Below are 21795 nucleotides of genomic sequence, written 5' to 3' on the forward strand. Positions count from 1 at the left end.
GTTGCTTATGCTTTTGTGTCAAATCTAAGAAACCAGTCAAGAGCTTCCTTGACCTGGGAGAGAGATAATTGAGCAGTCAAGTGTTAGAGTAGCATATTAAAGCAACACCCCATAAATGAAATAATGAAACCTGTAATTACTTATTACAGTGGAAATCTCTAGTCAAAGTTCATGACATTTATTGATTAGCTGTGTATTTATTCCCATTATAGGTTTCCTGAATGGCCTGGATGGACAATCACAATCTAACAATGTTAAATGAATTCATTCTAATGGGGATCACGGACCTCCCAGGGCTGCAGGCTCCATTATTTGGGCTCTTCCTCATTGTTTACACAGTCTCCTTAGTGGGTAACCTGGGCTTGATTATCCTCACCAAGATAGACTCCAGGCTACAAACACCCATGTACTTTTTCCTGAGACACTTGGCTTTCACTGATCTTGGTTACTCAACAACTGTAGGACCTAAAATGCTAGCAAATTTAGCTGCCAATCAACATACAATCTCTTATAATTGGTGTGCTACCCAACTCACTTTCTTCAGTATGTTTATCACCAGTGAAGTTTTTATTCTGTCAGCAATGGCCTATGACCGCTATGTGGCCATCTGTAACCCTCTACTCTACACAGTCACCATGTCACAAAGATTATGTCACTTGCTGGTGGCAATACCCTATCTATACAGTGTCTTTTTGTCTTTGCTGGCTGTCCTTAAAATTTTTATTTCATCCTTTTGTGGCTATAATGTCATCAGGCATTTCTACTGTGATAGTCTGCCATTGATATCTTTGCTCTGCTCAGACACACATGAAATCAAATTGATCATTCTGAGTTTTGCAGCTTTTAATCTAGTTTCATCTCTTCTGATAGTCCTTGTGTCCTACATTCTGATCCTGGTTGCCATCCTCAGGATGAATTCTGCAGAGGGCAGGCACAAGGCTTTCTCTACCTGTGGATCTCACCTGACGGTCATAGTCATATTCTATGGTACCCTATTCTTTATGTATGTGCAGCCCAAGTCCAGTCATTCATTTGATACTGACAAAATGGCCTCTTTATTTTACACTTTGGTCATACCCATGCTGAATCCCTTGATTTACAGTTTGAGGAACAAGGAGGTGAAAAATGCCCTAACTAGAACCTGGAACATGTGTGCAAACATTCTGTTGAAAATTCACTGTAAGATATGGTAGCAATAACTTATGTATTAGCCAATGTACACTAAGTGTCATTGCTTTAATCTTGCATTGTTACTTTCATGAAATGGACAAGAATCAATGTGTGATAGGCATAGAAATAAGAAAAGCATTTATTATTTTCAAACAAAATATATAACTAATAAATGACTACTTTTTGCTTATATTTCAGATATTAACCTATAAATATTCAAAGTCAGATTAGGTGCCATTCCTATATGTTCTCACATGTAGCTTTTTTTTTTTTTTTGCTTCCATTAAATATTTATTTTTATGAAACTAGCCTCTATATTTTATTCAAAATTACATGGTCGCGACCCCTTTGGTAGTCGAACGACCCTTTCACAGGGGTCGCCTAAGACCATTCTGCGTATCAGATATTTACATTATGATTCACAACAGTAGCAACATTACAATTAGGAAGTAGCAACGAACTACATTAAATGCAGTTCCTCATGGGTCACAACATGAGGAACTGCATTTAAAGGGCTAGCTAGAAGGTTGAAAACCACTAAGAGACCATTGTAAAACTTGCCCTTTCTTCTGATTGATAAAAGGACCCTGAGAATTTTGATCCAATGATTAAATTAATTTTATATTAAATGACAAGTTAGAACTCTGTACAAATAATAGATTGTAGATACTAACAAAGGAAGTAGGAAATGCTGAGGGAGTTCATTTAGTTGTGATAATTGGGAAAGGACAGAAACTTAAACCAGGGCATAAAGAGTCAAAGGATAAGAAATGAGTAGATTCTTAACACATTTTTTAAGAAAAGGTCAATAATGTTTCTTCATTGTAGGGCGCAGCTATAGGATTAAGCCTCGGACTGACCTGTTGGCAAAGCCACAAACAAGTCCCAGCTTAGAGGGCACAGTCCTTTTAGTATAATTAGGCTTGACCTTGTGAAGCTCCCTAGATCTTATCTGGGAAGCTAATGGGCTGAGGGAGATGTAGCAAGTGCTGCCAAAACAAGTGAAACTCACAAGAACAGTGTAACTATGGTGACCACTAACTTGTTTACCTCTGGCTGTAAAATAAAGGCTCAGCGTGCCTCTGGATCTCCCTCTGTGGCCTCAGCCAGGGACAGGAAGATTAACTTAGACCCAGCTTATTCTCTTTGTCTGTCATTTTTCCATTTGCCGCCCTCACTCAGGTTTTCGAACCCTTGGCTGAGCTGGCTCGGCACACTTCATATTGATGGGGTTTGTTAGAGGCTTGAAAAATATTAATTATTTTTAAAGAATGGAAAGACTGGTTTCAGAGCTCACCTAAGATATGCTGAATACTCTTTTCTGTTTCCAACTAATGTGGAAGAATAGAAATTGGACTTGCCTTTCTATTAAAACAAGAACAAACACAAGATGTAAGAAACAATAGTTTTCAAAACAATGATATTAGGCAACAAAACAGTTTCCCTGAGAGATGAAGAATAAGGGAGATGAACTATAATTAGCCATCTTTCCTTTCTTAAGAGTTTCTAGGCCACCCTGCCAAGAGGTCAAAACCTAGAAGAATACATCAGCTGATGAGGCAGAGTTGAGAGTCCAGTAAGACCAGGCAGCTAGAGTTCACAAGACAGAATACTACAGACAAGGGGCTTCACAGACATAGGAACGTGAGCATCTGCAGATAATTCTTCTCAATTATTCAAGGGATGACTGTTCAGCACATGCAAGTGGAAACCACCCAAGGCTAAAGAATCACATTGATACGGAATTTTTGGACTGGAACCCCGATTCTTTGTCCGCTGGAGTCTAAGAATGAATCCATGGACAGGGGGTAGTATAGGAAAGGTGGAGATTTATTGAAGAACAAGTACAGACTCCCATGTGGGGAAAGGGAAAGAGTCCCACAGAATGGACTCCCAACTTGGAAGGGGAAAAGGGTCCCCCTGAGTTCCTTTTCTCTAAGGCTTATAAAGGCTGCAGACCTTGGTGCCTTGATATACCCTCTGATTGGTCAATTTTCCCTTTGGAATTGGTTTCTACAGTGATTCCTGAGGCCGCCTCCCTCATTGTCCTCCTATTCCTTCTGGGAGTTCTTCCTTCTTTATTTTGTAAATATAGACCTTTTTTGGCTACTCTCAGTTCCCTTGTCTTATGGATATATACCTATTGCTGCTCCTTTGTCTTATGGAAATATAACTGCACCTGGCTCTCTTGTGTTATGGAAATGTACACTCTCCCAATCTGCAGCCCTATATTTTTTTTCATGAACCCCAATTGTTACAATTCCCCAAAACCTGCCTATATCTCCCTAAAATTCCCATTTCAATATGAAAAAATTAATGACAGCAGTCTCAGAACTCAAACAGAGGCAGGAACTGTAACTATTTGTTACATAGAGTAGAATTATGGGGTTTTATGTAGAATACACAAGAAGGTCTTACTCCGGTAGAGGAGAATAATTAACCTAAACTGAATATTGTTTTCTGATTTAAAAAAGTTATAAAAGCAACATCTGAAAGGATATATATATATATACATATATATACATATATATACATATATATGCATATATATACATATATATACACACACACATATGATAGATATATAGCAGTATATATATGCACACACACACATAGACAACATATAAACATCAGGCTTAACTATTTAAAGACCTTCAGCTGATTGAATGAGACCCACCCACATTCTGGAGGGTAATTGGCTATACTCAAATTGTATTGATTTAAGTGTTAATCACATCTAAAGAAAATCTTCGCAGCAACCCTAGACTGATTTTTGACCAATGAACTGGCCACCATAACCTAGCCATTAGACATAAAAAGTAATCATCAAAGCAGAAAAAAAGGAGAGAAAGTTAATCCAGAGTAAAAGGCAAGAATGTAATACCAAACAAACAAACAAATCTAACTCAGTGATGAATACAATTAACAAATTCCCCTCCTTGTATTTTGTTAAACTTTGAAATTCTTCAGGGACAATTAAGAAATTGCTTGGCATATCTTCAGGGAGTGTATCAGACAGTGGAAATAATCTTTAAATTGTTCTCACTATTTCATGTCATAAAGCACACCAGGGAAAGCAAGAGAGAGGCTTCATCACAGGTAAGCAGATAGATATTTTATGTGATGCTGTATTATACCGATATCCAGATAGTTTTGGCGACATTTGCAAGATAACAACTGTTTCTATGGGAAACCAAACCAAAATAGCAGGACTTCTCCTTGGCTTCAGTGCATAGTATGCTACTGATGAAGCATGAGAAAAATAGAGCTGCTCTCCTTTCAATTCAGATTAATTGTTCAAATGTTTTCCCAAATGCTAAAAAGCGTCTTTGCAATGCTAGTGTCATATTGCTCATGTGAAATTTATGTATCATAAAAATGCTTAATCATATGAATAAAAGAAGACAAAACCAAGAGACAGGAAAGCCAAACAAAAGAGTCAGGAATGGAAAACGGAAAATTCTGACAGAATTATCAACCTGAAAGTATTCAGTTTCCAGTGTTATGTCCTTCCAAACCCTGAGTCATTTAGTGCCGCTAGGCTCTTCTTCTAAAAAATATTGCAATAATTATTGAATATTTAAATCAATGTATGAATGTGAATTTTTTCTGATAAACTTGATGGGCAAAAAGGGTGTTTTCTCCTTACATTCAGATGTGAAAAGCCATTTTTGGAGGGTAGAAGATTTTTACGTTTTATGGTGATGGTACAATGTACACTGTGTTCAATTTCCAGTGAAATCTGTCAGAAATCACATATAATTTCTCACCGAGTATATCTTTAACAATAATAATCTGATAGTCGACACAGATAGTAAACTATACAAACCTAATTTGATGCTGTCTATAGAAGTCTACAGCCGGTGAGACAAAGCCCTTCTCCCTTCCCTTATCTTACAGGAAAACCATCACCTACTGATGTAATTTTTTCTTTAGACTTTCCTTGCACATAAAAAAAAATTATATTGCTTCTTGCTTATTCCATTCATTTAAATTTTTCTTAAAGAATTTCAGTATCTCTTACTTAAAATGGTAGGTACTTGGGAACAGGATAGTATATCAGAAGCTCACACCAGTAGCAGCATTGTTTTATGTGAAAAAAAAATGTGGATTTCCCATAAACACATTTAAAATGTAATGCTTTATATTTTGTATTTTTCTATATGCTTTCTTATACCAAATTCAGTGGCTCCTGTTTATATTTTCCTTATAGACAGAATCAATTGTATTGTTTTCATTTTTTTAAAGAAAATGTATATAACATTTTTTATCCATTATTTATTTGATCTTAGAAGCCATTCTCATTTTACTTTGGCATTACTCTAGTAATTTTTTAAACTAGTGGCATGTCAGGGATATTTCTATACATTTTTGTTTTATTATAATTATTTATGTCTACATTAAAAGCTTTTTTATTCTAGGAGGAGTCCTCTGTGGCCAGACTTTAACATCATGGAATCCATATTTATACCTTTGAACTTTATCTTGACAATATACTGTTGTGTAATGAAATTATTTTACACCATTTTTTTTAGTAGAAAATTTCTTTATTCAAAGGGAATGTTTACAAAATTTCATTACATAAAACCAATTCCAGTGATCTTCCTGTCTCTCAGTTTTCTCAGTTTCTTCATACCAGCTTAGGTTCCACTATGATAAAATATATATTTTATGTTACAAACAACATAATGTATGATAGTTATAATGCACTCAGAGAAAAGGAGATATGTTACGTTTTATGTGAATTTGTATTAAATATTTTAAGTAAGGAAGAAGATCAATTATTCACAATAACAGCGCATTTATGTTCCACTTATGGTCATGGAGTGGATCCTGGTGGAAAGATGCAAGCATGCACCAGGAACAGTTACCTGGATAACAGATTAATCGGGCTCTTTATCAGCATACTCCAGACAAAGAAGTTATGTCACATAAAAAGAATGTATGTAGACATATGTAAAGGTAATCTATTTCAGGAACATACTGTCTACACTTAAAAAATAAAAGCAGACACACAAAATAAAAATGACATGTATTTACTATTAAAGGGATATTTCTAGGTACCATATATACAATGAAACATTTCATTTTTATATCTTCCCAACCATATTATGAAGAACAATTGATTTTATTGTTGTGTATAGAAATTAAGAAAACTTACATCATTAGCCCTAAGTACTCCTTAGTATATCCAACAAATGTAAGTATAACAGAGACTATATCTACCTATGTATATTTTCCTATACGCATAATATCTACTATGATCTTTAGGAGTTTCCATAAGATACACATTTGTCCAATATTGGTCGTGTGCTAAATTTGTCATCCTGCATCAACTGTAGACATAATGGCTTTAAAAGGAATATGTTTTATTTTTTTAATTATACCATAAAATGTAATAATATTTATTGAACAATTTTAAAATTAATATTTGTGCATTACAAACAAAATTGCAATGTCTATATTACAGAATACTTATAAATATATGAATATATGATTATGAAACATAAAACTTAATAAATGGCATCTGAAATTCTTGTAGGCGATACCTTAACATGACAAATCAATGTGAATTTTAGTAAATTAAATTAAAGGAATATGTTTTAAATGAGGGGATTCTAAATGTTTCTACACATAATTGGAATTTGGATTTTAAAATGCTATTATGTAATTAACATAGGTTCATGTCACATTGTGTGATTATAATTTAGTAAGTGCAATTATGGAATTGTCATTGCATAAAAGACAACAGAAAAGCTTAACAGTGAACTACAAACCTAATGACTACAGTTTTCAACATTTTTTACATTAACTGCCTTTTTCTATGTTTATATCTATATGGTTACCTATAACAGGGTTTGCCACCATTGGACTTACTGGCATTTGGGGCTGTAAAATTCTTTGTGGGGGGTACACACTAACACAGTAGGATAATTAGCAACCTTACTAGACGCCAACCACGTATACCAGAGGCACAGCTCCTTCAGTTGTGACAACCAAAATGCTTCCAATATTATCAAATGTTAGAGGAGGACAAATTACCCCCAGTGAAAAACACAAAATTCTATCTCCAGCTCTATTCTTGTCTCTGTTTTTATTTGTGGGAAGTGGATTATTTTAATATAGCCTAACTGGTATATTAGGATTTATTTTATTTATACCAACATTGTATACAAAAAAAAAATTGCTTGCCCTAACTGGTTTGGCTCATTGAATAGAGTGTCAGCCTGTGGACTGAAAAGTCCTGGGTTCAATTCCGGTCAAGGGCATGTACCTTGATTGCGGGCACATCCCCAGTACGAGGTGTGCAGAAGGCAGCTGATAGATATTTCTCTCTCATTGATGTTTCTGACTCTATATTCTTCTTCCTTCTTCCTTTCTCTCTGTAAAAAATCAATAAAATATATTTTTTTAAAAATTGCTAGATGTTACTACATAAAAACTATTGAATATGTGAATGTCTCTATCCAGAATAGGTTTTCTGATAAACCTGCATGGACCAACAAAACCTAACAGTGCTAACAGAATTCATTTTAATGGGAATCACAGACAACCCTGAGCTGCAGGCCACCTTCTTTGGGGTGTTCCTCATTGTCTATGCAGTCTCCGTGGTGGGCAACGTGGGCATGATCATCCTCACCAAGATGGACTCCAGGCTTCAGACACCCATGTACTTCTTTCTCAGACACCTGGCTTTCACTGATCTTGGTTATTCAACAGCTGTGGGACCAAAAATGTTGGCTAACATTGTAACTAAACAAAAGACTATTTCCTACATTTGCTGTGCATCCCAGCTATCATTCTTCATCTTGTTCATCATTAGTGAACTTTTCATTCTGTCAGCAATGGCCTATGACCGCTATGTGGCCATCTGTAACCCTCTGCTCTACACAGTCATCATGTCACCAAGGGTATGCTGGGCACTGGTAGCAGTCCCCTATCTCTACAGTGCTGTTCTCTCTCTAATAATCACCATAAAGATTTTTATTTCATCTTTCTGTGGCCATAATATCATTAATCATTTCTACTGTGACAATCTTCCCTTGTTGACACTGATATGCTCAAGCACACATGACATTGAGTTAATAATACTGATCTTTTCAGTGTTTAATTTGGTTTCATCTCTTCTGGTGGTCCTTGTGTCCTACATACTGATCCTCCTGGCCATCCTCAAGATGCAGTCTGCAGAGGGCAGGCACAAGGCCTTCTCCACCTGTGGATCTCACCTGACAGTGGTGGTTGTATTCTATGCAACTCTATCCTTCATGTATATGCAGCCCAAGTCCAGTCATTCCTTTGACAGTGATAAAATGGCCTCTGTGTTTTACACTTTGATCATACCCATGCTGAACCCCTTGATCTACAGCCTGAGAAACAAAGAAGTGAAAGGTGCCCTGTATAGCCTATGGAAAATCCTTAGCAAGCACCCAAGGTGAGGTTCAATATCAAATGTATATACCATAAATTAGGTTATAGAAGCTGTTTATGATATATGATAAGCCTTAGAACGCAGTGATATTTAATAGGCCTGGGAAACTAGAAATGCTTTCTTGTTATCAACTTGTAAATGTTCACCTAATAATAATTGTTCTCATATCAGCTGCTGGTTGGTACAATATCTGCAAATCAATAAATATGACACACTATGTAAATAAAATGAAGGATAAAAATCACATGATCATATCAATAGATGTAGAAAAAAGTATTTGATAAAATCCAGCACCCATGTATGATAAACACTCTCAGCAAACTCAGGATAGAGTGAAGATATCTCAACTAAATAAAGGCCATATATGAGAAACCATAGCCAACATCATATTCATTGGGCAAAAGGTACAAGCATTTCCTTTCAGATCAGGGACAAGACAGGAATGTCCACTTTTACCAATCTTATTCAACTCATTACTGGAAGTCCTAGCCACAGCAATCAGACAAGAAGAAATAAAAGGCATTTAAGTTGGAAAGAAGTAAAATTGTCATTATCTGCATATGACATGATACCATATATACAGAACCCTAAAGATTCCACCAAAAACCTACTAGAACTGATAAGTGAATTTAGTAAAGTAGCAGGATACAAAATAAATATCCAGAAATCAATTGCATTTTTATATACCAATTATGAACTATCAGAAAGGGAAACTAAAAAATAATTCCATTTACAATTGCTTCAAATAGAACAAAATACCTAGGAATAAATTTAACCAGTGATGCAAAGAGACCTGTATTCTAAAAATTATAAGGCACTGAAGAAAGTAATTTAAGAACATGCAAATAAGTGGAAGCATATACTGTGTTCATAGGTAGGAGGAGTTAACATAATTAAAATATCCATAATACCCAATCTACAGATTCAACACAATTCCTATCAAGACATCAATGGTGTATTTCACAGAACTAGAACAAATATTCCAAAAATTTATATGGAACCACTAAAGACCCTGAATAACACAGTGATTTTTGGGAAAGAACAAAGTTGGAAGAATTAGGCTACATAATATGAAATTATAACAAGGCCATAGTTATCAAAATAGCATGATATTAGCATAAAAACAAATTAATTTTCTATCTACTAATAAACACAAGTAAAATTGTTTTAAACTGTCAATTACATAGAAATATCTGTAAAATCTTAAAAGAAAAAAATCTAATGAATGCTTTGCATGGCTTTATTGCTAGAAACTACAAAAACATTACCGAGTTATTAAAGAAAACATAAGTGTGGCAATATGTCATGTCCACTGGGTCTCAGAAATAAATGTGATGAGGTTAATACAGTGCTCCCTAAATTTTCCCATAGGTTAATGCAGTAACAATCAAAATTTCAGTATTTTTTAATACTTGAGTTGATATCAAATGTATGTTGTGAGAATGCAAGTGTTCTAGAATAACCAGGCAATATGTTAGAAAAAAGAATATAAGGAAATTCCAATAAAAGATACCAATACTTTAAATAAAACTCGATTATTTTTCAGATTTAACCCATTTTAATACCTTAATCAATAAAGAAAAAAGTAGATTTTTAAAAAATTGCACATATGAATAGAAAGACCAATAAAATGAATAAAAATAAAGTGTAAAAATAGACTCACATTTGTAACTTCACTTGATTTAAACAAAAGCTGCACTGCAATGTAGAAAAAATAAAGGAGAGCTTCTTAGTAAATAGGTTCCCTATGTAACACACGAACCTTAGTCATTTGCTTGTATCATGTGTAAAAATTAATTGAGATATATTATGAATATGCATGTGAAAACTAAAACCATGACATTTCTTTAAAAAAATTGAAATAATACCTTGCAAAGATTTCATAAAGAGGGTACAAAATATAATAATGCTAAAATAGATAAATAGCATTCTAAATAAAATTAAAACTTGTAATTTGGGAGATTAAACTGTTATCGGAGATAACATTGGCAAATATGTTCTCCCATGCAGTGGGCTTTCTTGTTGTTTTGTTGATTTTTTTTTTTTTTTTTGCTGTGCAGAAGCTTTTTTTTTTTTTTAATGTAATCCCATTTGTTTATTTTCTCCTTAGTTTCCATTGCCTTAGGAGCTGTATCAGTAAAGATATTGCTACGACAAATGTCTGCTATTTTGCTGCCTATGGCTTCTCCAAAATTTATAGGAAACTCATACAATTTAACAAAAGGAAGATAAACAAACAATCAAAAAATGGGCTAAGGACCTAAATAGACACTTTTCACAAGAAGATATGCACAAGGCCAAGAGACATATGAAAACATGCTCAAAGTCACTAATCATCCAAGAGATGCAAATCAGAACAACGAGGTACTATCTCACACCTGTCAGAATGACTATCATCAACAAATCAACAACAGACAAGATCATTAATCATTAGACAAATGCAAGTATGACTATACTGTGATATCACTACCTACCCTTCAGGATGGCTAAAATTCAAAAGTTTGAACAATAGTACCAAATGTTGATTAGAATGTGAAGAAACTAGGATGATTTTACTTTGAGAGACTAAATTGCTATAAACACTGTGGAAAAATAAGGCTGTGAAAACTAAAGTTTAATATGTATATTCTCAATAATTTTATTACTGAGTAATCATGCCTACTAGAGGATAAGTAATAGCATGTTTTGGCAGAGGTTATTATTATAGATGTTAAATTTTAAAAATCCAGATGCTTGGGGTAAATATATCATGGGCCTTGAAAAGAAAGATTCCTTTGATATGAACCCTAATAACAGTTTATCTGCTGAGTTGGACTCCCCATGGTCAACTGAGGGCTTACATTTTATGAATAATAAGAGTCTAGCAGCCATTTCCAATAGGAGATGCCCAAGTACTCAGTATACCAAGAACAACCTCAGAATAAACTCTTGGCTTCCCACACTATGTCCTGCTTTTTTATGCCATCTGGGTCCATCACTGAAGGGAAGCCCTGGTTTTGCCTTTTGACCAATAGCTTGAGACATGCCTGGTTTAATCAGAACTACATAAATTATATCCTCATTTGCATTCATGTGGACCAATTAAAACTATATAATTTAAAAACCTCATTTACAGGAGAACAAAGTAAGAACTATGGGTGAGAAAATTCTCTATAAAATGTGACTTCTCTGGACAATATAGGTTTCTCCCTGAATCTGTGTCTCCTAGGATGCACAAATACATGCTTTTATTCCTTATTACAGTCTAAAATCAATTTTGGTTGATCATATAATGGCATGTTCAAATAATGCATACTGCATGAAAGGGTTAAAGAGAATAAAGCAGGGCAGAGAAAGACATATGTGCTTAGCAGATATTTGCAGAAAGCTTGCAGCCTTGAGCACAGCATAGCTCAGATAACCAGAAGACACCTGGCATGGGAGGAACCAAGGACGGACCAGACCTTTATGTCAGCAAAGCGGCTTGCAGCCCACAAGGATTAATAAAAACCTATCTCTCCCTGCTCTCTTCACTGATGCCTTTCTCAGTCTCAGTCCACCTGCACCCCGGTGGTCAGAATAAAATCTTTTTTGATACATTATGGCCTCATGTCATAGGTGTGCGACCCTGTACCACTCCGAACCTTTCACTGCACACAAACTGATAACAATATAAGAATTAAAAAGATGGATTGAGCTTCTTTAGAAAAATCTGTTCATCAAAATTTATAGTGTGAAAAGGGAAACTCATAATGAAAGAAAATATTTTATCAGAATTACATAATCAGATGTATATATCTGACCTCACATGAAAACTATAAAAATAATTCTTACACCTGAAGAAATAGTTGACATGAAATACAATATAAAGATGACAAAAGATATGAACAAACACTTTTCAAATAAAATATAAATCCAGCCATTAAACATATGGAAAGATTTTCAATTTCATTCAGCATCAGGAAAATGCAGATTAAAATCACTATGATATCCAGCCACATAATCCAGAGTGGTTATGAAGAAAACAGTGGAAAGTATTAAATCTTGACAAGGATATGGATTGATCATAACTATTTGTGATACCCAACCCAGGTTCAACTGCCTGCAGCTCGAGAACCAACAACAGAGAGACAAGGTTTGGTGAAAGGAAAGAGGTTTGCTCAAGAGTAGGCAGTTTGAGAAGGTGGCAGACTAACGTTTCAAAGACCATCAACAACTGGACTCAGGCAGGGGTTTTTATAAAAAGGGCGGGAGAAGAAAATAAACATTACAAAGGAGAGGTTTGAGAGTTGTCTGTTGAGGGGACTATGTACAAATCAGCACAGTCTGTTCTGATAACAGGTCAAGCCATGGTTTGGTTTGCATCATCCTGTTTTTTGTGTGTGCTTTTTTAAATGATTGAAGGTCAGCAAACCACCTGGAGCTGAAATGTCTGGAAATTGAAGTCTGCTTCTTTTGAAGTTAGTTCCTAGAATTTTTAAGCAAACAGTTACATATTAGTTAACAGGTCATCATTTACAAAAACAACCTTAATGGAGTGGTGGGTGGGTTACATTTGCACTGCTGGTGGGAACATGCATTGATGTAACTGAGATAGGCTGAATCACTCTTAAATGAATCTTTCAGTTACTTATTGACCCTCTCCTAGATAAGATTAAAGTTTCCCTTCAGATACTCACTCCCCAAACCAATGTGTCTGCACCTGTGCCAGTCAATGCCAGTCCAGGTTGGGAATCTGAAGAACAAAAAGATCTGAAAAGCCAGCTCTATAAAAGCCAGACCACAGCAGCAGTTCTGGAAGCCATACTCTGTCAGTGTGTGCTCCCTTGATAGGTCAAGCTCACTCCTTCTATTTTCCTCTCACCCAGTTTTTAGTAAACTTCTCTTTTGAATCAATTTGGCCTCTTCTCTTGATTTCTATCCTGGGTGAGGGAGGAGAACCCCTCTGCCACTGCATAATCACTCTGGAAATTCATTTGTCAGCATTTACTGAATATGCATATTTACTGGGGTCCGACCCAGCAGGTCCAGGGGTCCCCAAAGGTGTGGACAGAGTCGGCGAAGAAGGAATGACACGGAGACAGCGTTCAGTTGATCAGCAGCCTTGCCAGGATCTCTAGCCACAATCTCCAGCCAAGTTCTGTGTCCATGTTCTCTTGCTAGGTTCTCCAGCCAGGTTCTCCAGCCAGGTTCTGTCCAGGTTCTTTTGCCAGGTTCAGTCACCAGGTTCTAGTCAGGTTCTCTTGCCATGTTCTATCCAGGTTCTGTAGCCAGGTTCTGTCTCTAGGTTCTTCAGCCAGGTTCTCTCGCTAGGTTCTGTGTCTAGGTACTGTCTCTAGGTTCTGTGTTCTGTTGTCTTGTTATATCTGTATTTATACCAGTTGATTCCAATCCTATCAATCTCTATTCCAAAGGTTAGGGCGTTTCTTATCTCCATTCCAGGGAGTAAAGATTATGTAGCTTAAGCATGATTGTTCGTAGTTAAAGTGATTAATTACCCGCCTGGCACTTAGTTAAGGGGTTTTATTCCCTCCCTAACTTCAGGGGAAAATCCCTACCTGGGGAAACAACCTTTCTTAGAGAGGTGACCTTGGTTAAAACACATAGTGCCAAGAAGGTGAGCAAACATATTAAGAACAGTATGCCATATATGCCAGGTCCCTTGAAACAGCAAGGATGGACTGGCTCCCGGCACATATTCTATGACTCAGCAATGTCAGTGTAAAGAATATATCTGAGTAGAAATATATTCAAGATTAAGCTCATATAGATTGAGTATTGGTGTGGATTTAAGGGGGAATGAGAATAGCTGGTTTTAATTACCAGTATCAGGAATTTTTGTGCATATTTTTCTCTAAACAATGATTATTTAATAAATACATGACAAATTCTAATTTTTATTATTTTATAATAAAAAATTGCTTTAGTTTCTAAACATAAAATGGAATAGGATGTTGACAATGTCGCTATTCATAAAACCTCTAAATTGGAACCAATGAAAACATTCAACAATACATAGAACAATGGATAACTAATCTGTGGTATATTTATAAAATTGAATTCTACACAGAATAAGAAAAGTACAATCTAGAACTACTTATAGAAATATTTTAAGGGAAATTAATCCAGACACAAAAATATGGCAGGTTAGGATTTTATGTATGTAAAGTAAGAAAAATAGATCCTGAAAGGTTTGGAGTGGGATGGGGTGGCACACCTATGACATGAGGCCATAATGTATCAAAAGAGATTTTTATCCCAGGCACCTGGGTGCAGGTGGGCTGAGACTGTGAAAGGCATCAGTGAAGAGAGCAGGGAGAGATAGGTTTTTATTAATCCTTGCTGGCTGCAAGTGGCTCTGCTGACATAAGGGTCTGGTCCGTCTTTGGTTCCTCCCATGCCAGGTGTCTTCTGGTTATCTGAGCTATGCTGTGCTCAAGGCTGCAAGCTTTCTGCAAGATATCTGCTAAACACAACAAGACTTTCTCTGCCCCATTTTAATTTCTTTAACCCTTTCAGATATAAATAATCTATACTGTCAGAAGGTAGAATAATGAGAAAAAGAATTTTCTGAGACATGCATGGGAGAATAGTGGTTTTCATTTGCATGGAATTAAATCCCTGAGTTTCTAAAGTCCCATTTCCCTTAGTCCAGTTATAGAAGAAGTGTAGCTGGGGTTTTAATACAGCTATAAGCAGACTCAGCATACAGAATTTCCATTGCATGTTGCAGCCAGGTCCAATATAGCATCAGGCTAGCTGTGGTCCATTGTGTGTGGGAGTCCACACAGTCCTAGCCACACAGGAGAATGCAGAAGAGCACACCCCAGGCAACAAGAGTCCCAAGAGTCCTGAAAGCACTGGAGAGTGAATTCCTTTGTTCATGGGATTAGACATCCCAAATCTTCCCATGCTTACAGTGCATTCTGACCAATGAATTTGTTACCTGGTGTGACTGACAGAAAAGTACCTTTCCTATGCCACCCCAACTATAGTCTATCTTCCCATTGTCCAGTCCCTTCCCCCCAGTATTTTACAGGGGTCATGCAGCGGGGGAGGTGGGGGACCGTGCAGTGGCGGGTTGGCATCAGCATCCACTGTTTCTCCCACACCCGGCCTGGTGACCATCACCTCCTCCCCCAACCCCACTGGGGCCTTCAGGCCCCGGGTTGGGACTGAGAGCCGGGGGTGGGTGGCGGTGGACATGACCCCTTTCCTAGGAAGGGCAGAGGGCCAGCTCCTTCCTTGGAGCCGGTGGCCAACCTCCTGCAGTCTCCCCCACCCCATGCACAAATTCGTGCACTGGGCTCTAGTGTGACTATAAAGGGGTAGCCAAAGGGAACTTTGTGGTAATAGAATAGATCTGTATGGAGTATGTTTGTACAGAATAGAATACAGTGGGGCCTTGACTTACAAGTGTCCCAACTAATGAGTTTTTTTGAGATACAGCTGTCTCTCGGCCGATTTTTTGCTTTGAGTTGCAAGCTCAAAAAAATTCGGGTTACGAGCCAACTTCAGATACTCCACCGCTAGTTGGCGCAGCGGACGTCACAGTGATTTGGCATATGAGTAATTTGAGTTATGAGCTTCGAATTAAACTCGTAAGTCAAGGCCTCACTGTAACTAAAATGGTGCAATGCGTTGTAAAAGAAAAATAAGGCAAAAGAGAAGTGTTGAACAGATGATGAAAACTCACAATGAAATGAAAAGTAACAGTAACTAATTTCTGTCCCTGAGGAAAAAAAAACTACATTATACCAGAGTGAAATGGTCAGTCTCTCTGACTTAATGTTATTCAAGTCTGCTTTGTTCCTGTGGCCTTCAGGCTAATAGCTCCTGCTTTGTCTTGCATATAAATTTAATCATCATTAGAGGAATCCTGTTTGAAGCTTAAGTTTTCCAAAAACAGGCCCTCCCATTTTCTCTTCCCTTGTCATGAAAGAAGCCTGAACCCTGTACTTCTTAAAATGGACCTGAGGATTAGGGCTACTATCTTCTCAGTTGGCACGTACTCAATCAAGAAAACTTTCTTTACTCCAAACTCTGATGTTTGAGTTTTGGCCTTTTGAAGTGTCTGACACATGGACTTTGGAGCAGTAACAACATGAGCAACAAATCAAGAAAGCAATGTATCATTTTAATTTCCTAAAAGTTTTAAAATAGTAGGACAGTATTTAAACATTTGTACACCGGCACTCATTCGAGGAAATCACTGTGTAAATGCAGGCTCTTGGTGGGCATATAGTCAAGAGTCCTATGCTCTACAAAAGGAAAGTTAACCAAGAGTGAAAAATAAAAAGAAGGAAGGAAGGAAGGAAGGAAGGAAGGAAGGAAGGAAGGAAGGAAGGAAGGAAGGAAGGAAAGATAAAAGTTGTCCATGGCAATTAAATGACATCCTCTAGGCATTTAATTGTGCTATAAAATACTATAGGGACAATCAACAAATTGCTTGGTATCTCCGCAGGGACGGTCTCAAAAGGTAAAAAAAAAATCCATAAATTGTTCTCACTGAGCCATGTAAGAAACACATGAGGGAGTCAAGAGCGAGGCTTCAGTACAGGTAAAAAGAGAGCATTTCATGTGGTGTCTCCCGTTACCAATACTGACAACGTTTCAGTGACATATGCAAAGTTTCAGTGTAATTAAATGGCAAAGCTCTAGCAAAATGCTTCTACTTCTGATTTAGTTCTTTTTGCTCCTACTACTCCATAATGCCTAGAAGGAGTAGGCCCCTCTCCTTATCTCATCATATTAATGTTTTTGAGAATTTTCACTTGAGTTGGTAGACTAAATGTCCAGAAGCCTCTTTGAAATATCATCATGCTATTGCTTATCACATATTTGTTTTACATGAATGATTATATCTGTGATGCAGCAAAAACTGAGTACAAATGAAGAGTAACTAAAGAAACAGGAATTTTTTAAAAAATGGGCAAAATTATGAAGCTACAGGTATTCAATCTATCATTTTTTTAATCTATAATTTTGATGTCATTTCAAACTTTTAGTTATTTAGTGGTTCTAGGCTCTTTTTGTGACACTCTCAATATAATTTAATATGTAATAATTACTTGAATAAATGTATAAGTAGGATTCTTTCCACCTCACATTGAGATGTGAAAGGCATTATGTGGATATTAGCAGACTTCATGTACTCAGTTTTATAAGAGCAAAATATTCAGCATGCTTTTTAATGTCAAGTGGAATCTAACAGAAAGAAGATATAATTATTTCAAAGAGTTTAGCTTTTTAAATAAGCCCAAGTCAGTATTTAACAAAAATGTTAAACTATGAAAAAGCAATTTGATTCTTACCATTCACACTAAGGCTTGTGAGAAAAAACACACAAACACTTTTGTGTTTCCTTACCACCTAGAAAATTGAAACTTACTAAGTATGATTTTTCTCAGTCTTTCATATTTGCAAAACAAAACACACAAAAACAAGATTCATACACTTCTTATTAAATTTACTGAAGATATGTTGCTAAAATTACTATCTTTTGATGCACATTTCTACATTTTTGATATGAGAAAAGTATGTTCATCAAAGCAGGGTAGACAATTAGAGGTCACAAACTTATAAGCAATATTTTAATATTTGGAAAGTGATTTAAATTCACATTCAATGTAATTACTTTATAGTTAATGTTATGAAATTATGATTTTATTTTTCTTTAGACCACTCAGAGACTGCTATCACTGTAACTTTTATTGTAACCAGTATTATTGCTACTTTTTAAAGGCAGCACTCACACACAATATTTTAAATTTAATAAATATTTTACCTAATCTGCCACTCACCATTTACTCTGGTATATCCTTAATCTGTGCATTATTAGGGGCATTTGTATACATTTTTGTTTCATTATATTAAATGTTTATCGGTGTGTTTTTTTAAATATATTTTATTGTTTTTTTTACAGAGAGGAAGGGAGAAGAATAGAGAGATAGAAACATCGATGAGAGAGAAACATCCATCAGCTGCCTCTTGCACACTCTTTACTGGGGATATGCCTGCAACCAAGGTACATGCCCTAGACCAGAATCGAACCCAGGACCCTTGAGTCTGCAGGCCGATGCTCTATCCACTGAGCCAAACCGGTAAGGGCTGTTTATCTGTGTTTTGTATTTTCTCATATTTTGAAGGCATTCCTTGGGCTTAAGGTGTAGAAGAATTTAAAGTAATACCTAAGAATTCATGGATACCTCATCTTCAGTGTGTTTTATTTTATCTTTCTAGTACTGTGTAACATAGTGACTTTATTATATTCAATGTGCACACTTTTAAACTTACATTAAAGAGTACAGTATCTCTTTATCCAAAGAAAATTTTTGTAAATCTTGTTATATGAAACCAATGCCAATGCTTCCTCATAGAGTTGTTGGTAGAGATAAATGGAGATTAAATGATCCAAAATATTGGGTTTGTATATGATAATGAAGAATTTTAATGAAGAGTCAAAATTGTAACTAAAGTTTTGTACATACCTTAAATGAGGATATAACTGAGAATATATATATATATATATATATATATATATATATATATATCTGTAATCTTTTACCATGTAAAGACAAATAATTCTCATTTTAATCTATTATAGTTTTCTTATTTATACACCTAATTTCTGTCAATTGTATTGACTGTTTTGGCCGATATCACTCACCTCCATTTGTCTCTAGCTCTATTTGCAAATATTATTTTTTGTGAGACAGGTTTATTTTTATATATTATAAACTGGAAAGTTTATAATAAACTGGATGCATCTTCTTTATACTAGCTTTGAATACTAAAAATCTTCCAGGTATAATACGTGAAATCTTTTGACTATGCTGATATGTCTTTCCAGAATAGGTTTCCCAAAAAACCTGCATGGAAATACAAAATCTAACAGTGTTAAATGAATTCATTCTCACGGGGATCACAGACCGCCCTGAGCTGCAGGCTCCATTATTTGGACTCTTCTTGATTATCTATGTGATCTCCGTGGTGGGCAACTTGGGCATGATCATCCTCACCAAGGTGGACTCCAGGCTCCAAACACCCATGTACTTCTTTCTCAGACACCTGGCTTTCACTGATCTTGGTTATTCAACAACTGTGGGACCCAAAATGTTAGTAAATTTTGTTGTGGGTCAAAACACAATCTCCTATTATTTTTGTGCTATACAACTAGCCTTTTTTCTTGTGTTTATTGTTAGTGAAATTTTTATTCTATCCGCAATGTCCTACGACCGTTATGTGGCCATCTGTAACCCTCTGCTTTACCAAGTCATCATGTCACAAAGGCTATGTCAGCTGCTGGTGGTGATTCCCTATCTCTATAGTACATTTGTTTCTCTCCTAGTCACCATAAAGATTTTCAATTTACCTTTCTGTGGCTACAATGTTGTCCATCACTTCTACTGTGACAGTCTCCCCTTGTTATCATTGCTCTGCTCAAATACACATGAAATTGAAATGATTATTCTGAGTTTAGCTGCTTTTGATTTGATTTCATCCCTTCTGGTAGTTCTTGTGTCTTACCTCCTCATTCTTGAATCCATCCTCAGGATGAATTCTGCTGAGGGTCGGTACAAGGCTTTTTCTACCTGTGGCTCCCACCTGACGGTGGTCATAGTGTTCTATGGGACTTTGCTATTTATGTATGTGCAACCGAAGTCCAGTCATTCCTTTGACAGTGATAAAGTGGCTTCCTTATTTTACACTCTCGTTATCCCCATGTTGAATCCCTTGATCTATAGCTTGAGGAACAAAGATGTAAAATGTGCACTACAAAGGGTGTGGAAAAAACTATGTAATACTTTTTCTTAAGGGTTTACATACAGTATAATTCCTATAAACTAGGTTCTGAACTTGAAATTTTGCTGTATATTCCTCCTAAAGAAATAAGAAGCAGAGATGAGTTTAACATGAATTACTGTCTTACTAATGCTAGACACTTCTAATTCTTATAAATAGATTAATGAACAAGATAGTAAAAATATTTGCCTTTCTTGAGGGGAAAGATGGATTATATTCCTAAACTAGAGGTGTAGTAGAATGTGTTAGGTGAATATAGAAAAAGAGCTGTCAAGGATTCTGGTGTTTCATCTTTATGAGAATAAAATCATAGCATCTGTATGTGTGACTGTGTGTATGTGGGTGTGTCCTTTCCTTTCCTTTCCTTTCCTTTCCTTTCCTTTCCTTTCCTTTCCTTTCCTTTCCTTTCCTTTCCTTTCCTTTCCTTTCCTTTCCTTTCCTTTCCTTTCCTTTCCTTTGGATTTAACCTTAATGCCTTTCCCTGATATGTTTTAGAATGGTACTTACTAATGGCTGTGAATGTGATATCTGATGATTTGAAGTATGAGTCACATTGCTTTCCTTAAATACCCCTTCCAAACACTGGGATCCCACTGTTTCCTCCTCATTGCCTCTCTTCCATACCTGAGTCTATTAACTGAACATATATTGTAATTTGGCAGTCCAGAGGTTCTGATTGGCACCTAATTTTGTCTTTATTAGTTCCTTTTGTTGATGTCAGATGATACTCAAATTGAGGTAAATTTCCGAGGCCCCACAGAGAAGCTCCTAGTTTTGAACTGTTTCCCCCCAACCAGTTGTTCTTTTTTATTTTTTTCCAACTAGTTGTTCTTGCTTAATAACTGGCTGTTTGGTTTTTGAGATTATCGTTCCTTATCTCTTTGAAAAAACGTAATTTTCCAATTTTAAAAGTTACTTTTATATCCTTGGGTAAGAAGACTATCCTATGATAAATTCATTGTGCTGCCTTTCTTTCTCAGGCTCTTTCCCAGTTTTAATCATATTGACTAAGCACTGTGTTTTAACTGACTTTATTCTTTAACTGCATCGATTATCTTAATTGTGGGAAGCAAAGGAAAAGGTTCCTGTTGTTTGCACGATGTCCTATTTCTAATGTAAGTGAAGCCTGATACGTGACCAGACATAATTATCTTGCCTTTTGTACATAGTTGTTACATGTCAGTCTCCACATTTTCCCATGTGCTTAATTTTATTTTCCTTTTGTTTACTTTTATTCTTCTTAATATCTCTGCGATTTTATTAAAACTACTTGTCTACAATATTTACTGTGTTCACTATCATGCTATTAAAATTAGGTGTTTTAGCTAATGAACATTTAATAAAAATATTTCATTGGAATAACATTTAAAAAGTATATATACAAAGCAACCAAAATGTCTTTCAGTAGGTGG

The 21795-nt window shown here is 36.0% G+C and overlaps 1 protein-coding gene across 1 annotated transcript; it reads left to right on the forward strand.

Annotated features, from left to right (window-relative positions):
• Positions 1-221: 221 nt before the first annotated feature.
• LOC308524764 (uncharacterized protein) lies at positions 222-20395 on the forward strand (the record flags this gene model as incomplete). Its single annotated transcript, XM_081099312.1, has 3 exons — positions 222-1179; positions 7687-8081; positions 19436-20395. The coding sequence occupies 3 exons, from the start codon at positions 222-224 to the stop codon at positions 20393-20395; spliced, it is 2313 nt and encodes a 770-aa protein (XP_080955438.1).
• Between the last annotated feature and the right edge of the window lie 1400 nt (positions 20396-21795).

This window comes from Myotis nattereri, assembly GCF_964212035.1.
Source record: "Myotis nattereri genome assembly, chromosome: 9".
Classification (NCBI taxonomy): Eukaryota; Metazoa; Chordata; class Mammalia; order Chiroptera; family Vespertilionidae; genus Myotis; species Myotis nattereri.